This window comes from Cornus florida, unplaced genomic scaffold (genome assembly GCF_030987335.1).
Source record: "Cornus florida cultivar Cherokee Brave unplaced genomic scaffold, ASM3098733v1 CherokeeBrave_3.0.0_Hap2_Chr03, whole genome shotgun sequence".
In the NCBI taxonomy this organism is placed as follows: Eukaryota; Viridiplantae; Streptophyta; class Magnoliopsida; order Cornales; family Cornaceae; genus Cornus; species Cornus florida.
Genome location: NW_026775573.1, coordinates 6,784,488 through 6,788,813, shown reverse-complemented (window position 1 = coordinate 6,788,813; position 4,326 = coordinate 6,784,488). Strand labels below are relative to the sequence as shown.

At 33.3% G+C, this 4,326-nt stretch overlaps 1 protein-coding gene across 1 annotated transcript; it reads right to left on the bottom strand.

Annotated features, from left to right (window-relative positions):
* Positions 1–921: 921 nt before the first annotated feature.
* LOC132301006 (uncharacterized) lies at positions 922–4,059 on the bottom strand. Its single transcript, XM_059798304.1, has 4 exons — positions 3,917–4,059; positions 3,725–3,808; positions 2,588–3,574; positions 922–1,057 (listed from the first exon to the last, which is right to left on the bottom strand). Exons 1-4 carry the CDS (start codon positions 4,057–4,059, stop codon positions 922–924), a joined length of 1,350 nt encoding a protein of 449 aa, XP_059654287.1.
* Positions 4,060–4,326: the final 267 nt, after the last annotated feature.

Sequence of the window (4,326 nt, the reverse complement as noted above, 5' to 3'; positions counted from 1 at the left end):
GCAAAGATGATTAGTGAGAACTCCACAACAGTGTAGATTAGTAAGTAACCAAAGTTTAAAAAGGGTGGAATCTCGGGTTAATTTAGTATCTGAGTGCCAGATATATTAAAGAAGTCTGCCCTAATAATTATATTAAAACACAAGATTTTCTGCCATTAAAGAACTTTTAATATGAGTAAAAAAAAAAACCAAGGCAATCTTCACAACTTCCCCATTACTATTTATCAAAACCATCCCACCACCACATTCTTTGTAAGAGAATTATATACAACATCAAAATTGATAATGACAATTTCAAAATATGACTAGTGCAATCATTCATCATAATTTAAACAACCCAAAATAGTCCATTGACACATAAATTTGCCATACAAATAAAAAATTAGTTCACTATTTTTATTTTTCTAAAAGTGAAAAAAAATTAGATCACTAAATAAAACGAAGAGACCACATTTTTGTGATGAGATATGATTAACGACCAATAATTTATCCTGCCAGTGGTGCTTTGCAATTTCGCCTATTATGTCTTGGTTCACCACATCGAGAGCAATGTATAGTAATGTTATTGTCCTGAAATTGTGATTCAATCATTTTTGTACGAGGCCTACCAGGAGGACGCCTAACTGATGGAGGTCTAAGAGAGCTAGAAGTAGACGCATTGTTCATCACCTCAATAGAAAATGGCATTATGCTTTCAATTTCATCCGAAAGTGGCATGTCATGCGTTGGAATAGGTGACATAACTTCTTCAGAAATTTCACTTTGTTTTTCAACCCTCAAATATGGATCAACCATGTCATAAATATTAAGAGAGTATGCCTCAATAGCACAACAAGTGTGTGCACATGGGATGCCACTCATAGTCCATTCCATACAGCTACAAAGATTCTTTGCCAAACACAACCTTGAACCCTTGTTTCTTTAAATCATAAACTGTACACCCGTAGGACCACAAGGCATGCATGAAAAACCATGTGCAGCTAGCTGTCTCTTCTTCATTTTATCCTCAACATTCGGTCCTACAGGGTTTGGCCACCTTTCAGTTTCCATATTCTTTCTGTATAAAAACTCAGTTAGTCTTGTTAAGTGACCATCCATTAGCCTCATAATCGACAATAGTCTCTCCTCTCTAACCCAAGCATTAAAGGATTCTGCTTGGTTTGTGTACATGATATCCCTGTTAGGATATGTGTGCCCTAGTATAGTAAATTCTAATTTTGGATTGTAAAAGTCATGGTTTCTTATCTGGATATTATTATTAAAGCATTATACAATTGGTGAATGGAATATATTATTTGTTTGATTCATTATGGAATTGATTGTGTCCACTTGATTACAAAATATATTTATATGTATGTAATGGCAATTAATACTATGTTATAAATTAGTAATCATAAATGGTTTAAAGTCGGTAATTATAGATAGACATTTAATTAGTTAAGACTTAAACTGAGTCCACGATAGATTGAGATATATTGCGAGAGCTGTCGTATGCAATTGCTCTCTATCACAGTCATGACTTTTGACTCTCAAGCATGAGAGAAGTATAGACTCTTTTATTAATTAATAATTACTTTGATTTGTTCGGCGGATACCTCGGGATCCTTAGATCGACACTTTGGGTAGTTATGTAATTAATAATTAGAGGTCTATATTCTCAATATTTGCATCAGTGCTATTTGTATTTATTTTGTTTTGATTATGGTTGATCACAAATTAAATTTGAAGGCCTTCGTATGTTTTAGACAAATGTTATATATATATATATTTATTTAATAAATTATTATTATTTTTAGTCAAATAAATATTTTATTGTGATCGAGCCGGAAATAATCAAAGGTAACAAAATAATTATATTAATTATGTTGTCGGATTGATGGCTTTAATTATCCGATAAATAATTAAGCATAGAGGGGTCAAAGTGCAACATTGACTTAGAGGTTATTTACTATTTAATTGGAGTGCAATTAATTTCTTTTAGTGGAGTAGAAATTAATTTATGAATTAATTGAATTGGGTCCATGGTTTAATGGACCAGACCAATTATTAGTTTATAGGAGCCAAGAAAATAGTAAGCCCAAAAGGATTCTCACCAATAGCCCAAGTTGATATTGGAGTTATGTTAGAATTGAGAAAGTTGAATTAGAGATGGAGAATGATTTATTGTTTCCTTATTCTTATTTTTATTTTGCCTATATATACATGAGTTCATGTATATTTTAGTGTGACTTTGAAAACAAGAAAAAGGAATACACTTTCTCTCTCTAGAGTTTAGGGTTTTGTTTTCTCTTCTAAAGGAGGCTACCACCAGCCTAGATTTCAAGGTCATTCATCAAGGCATATTGGTGATTCCTAAAGGAAAGATAATAATCAAAAAGAAGGAGAAATGATCTTGCTAAAGGGATCTACAATAAGTGAGAACATTCACTTTAGAGTAAAGTTCAAAAGGTTTACTCAGACCTTTGATGTAAGTATTCAATCTATTTATTGAATTATGCATCATCTTTTATTTATCTTTGCATAAAACTTGTCTCTATGTGATGAATCAAGATCTATGATTGCAAATCCCTCAAAAAATTTTAAAAACATGGCTGTTTCCCAACAATCCCAACGCGGCAATGGAAAAAGAGTATTCGCCCAATGTTCTGGTCCATTTTCTGACACCCAATCAAACAACTCCTTTCGAAAACCAGCCATTTTTTGTAATGCTTTTTCACTTGTCTCTGTTGTTCTTGCATATGCAATCTTATTAAGAAACTTTTTTGCTGTATTCTTAAATGAACCACGCAATTTCAAACCACTCTTACTATTTATAAATTTTGTAAAATTCTCCATTAGGTGCCGAAGACACCATGAGTGACACTGTGAACCAAGGACATCTCTAACCCCACTGATTAGGCTTGAATTTCTATCTGTTATGATAGTTACAATGCGCCCTCCCATGACTTCTTTCACATTTTGTAAAAACCACAACCAGTCCTTATCAGTTTCTCCAGAAACTACTGCATATGCCAAATGATATAACCCATCATCAGCATCATACCCAATGGCGCCAAGTAGTGTGCCCTTGTAATTGCCACTCAAGTGACAAGCATCAATGGATAAAAAAGGTCTGCAACCAACTTCAAAGCCTCTTATTGAGCGTCGATACGATACAAATAATTGTTTAAATTTTCCTTCTTCTGCGCATGTCCATTTTGCAATAGTGCCTGGCATAGATTCCCTCAGTCGTTGACACATCCAAGGAACCAACTTATAACTATCCTCTGGCTTCCTATCAATGGCTTCTTTTGCGTGTTCCTTTGTTCTCCAAGATTGCATGTAATTTATTTTAATTCGAAAATCATTCTTAAAATCTTTGCTAATTTGTCTGGGAAAATAAGAAGGGGTTTCTCGAATCTTATTCATCACAATTCTTCCCAAATCATTTGAACGCACAACTGGTTTGAAATTACTTGCATCTTGTATAGTATGCGTGTGAACATTTTTAAATCTTTTCACCCTTACAGTGTCGGATTCCCCTTCACATCCAGCTGTCAATTTCCATGGATAGTTGTCAACCTTGCACTTGATCCTATAATATGTACGACTATTGTTCATGTACTTGAAAACAAAGCGATTGGTAAATGCAAATAGAGTAATCGCGTCTTTGAAGGCATTTGGGCTTTCGAATAGTTGTCATTCCCCTTTAAGTTTTTGAACATGTCTATAAGTATTTTGACACAGCACAGAAGCAGATTCTTGCAAACTAGAGCCGATAATGTCATTGTTCAACAATTGAGAGTTGCCACAATCTTCATTTGGTTTCCTGCATAAAATTTATAGTATTAGACTAACAACATATTCTCTACATTTAATATATATATATATATATACTTAAAAAAAACATTTTAAGTTTACTAAGACCATGAAGTACCTCAAGTTGATTGGATTAGGAAAGGATTCTTGGCTAACCACCGTTCCATCATCAATATAAATATCGACTATGTTGTCATTTACTATAAACATTGCCTTCATACTAAGATCATTAGACAATCGCAAGAGTTCAGTCTTGTCCATTTTGCTAGTATACCATATCACTTTTCCATGAAAATCAATTAAAAATTGTTGGCACAATATTTCTTTGAAGGCGTCAAACGTCATATTGGTCTTTATTGCAATAGCATCCATAACACCACCTACGTATGTAATGCTACTATTTTCTTTTATTACTTTTTTTCCGCCGCAACGACAAAAACAAACTACGTCTCTGACTTCTCTTTCCATATCTATTCGAGGTTCTCTGCCATCACAAAACTTAATAAAATAATAAAAAAATAAAAAAAA

Coding starts and splice junctions, on each gene's coding strand:
- LOC132301006 (XM_059798304.1), bottom strand. CDS start 4,059: ATGGACAAGACTGAACTCTTGCGATTGTCTAATGATCTTAGTATGAAG. Junction 3,809..3,916: donor CCTAATCCAATCAACTTGAG/GTACTTCATGGT, acceptor AATTTTATGCAG/GAAACCAAATGAAGATTGTG. Junction 1,058..2,587: donor GATTGTTGGGAAACAGCCAT/GTTTTTAAAATT, acceptor GTTTTTATACAG/AAAGAATATGGAAACTGAAA.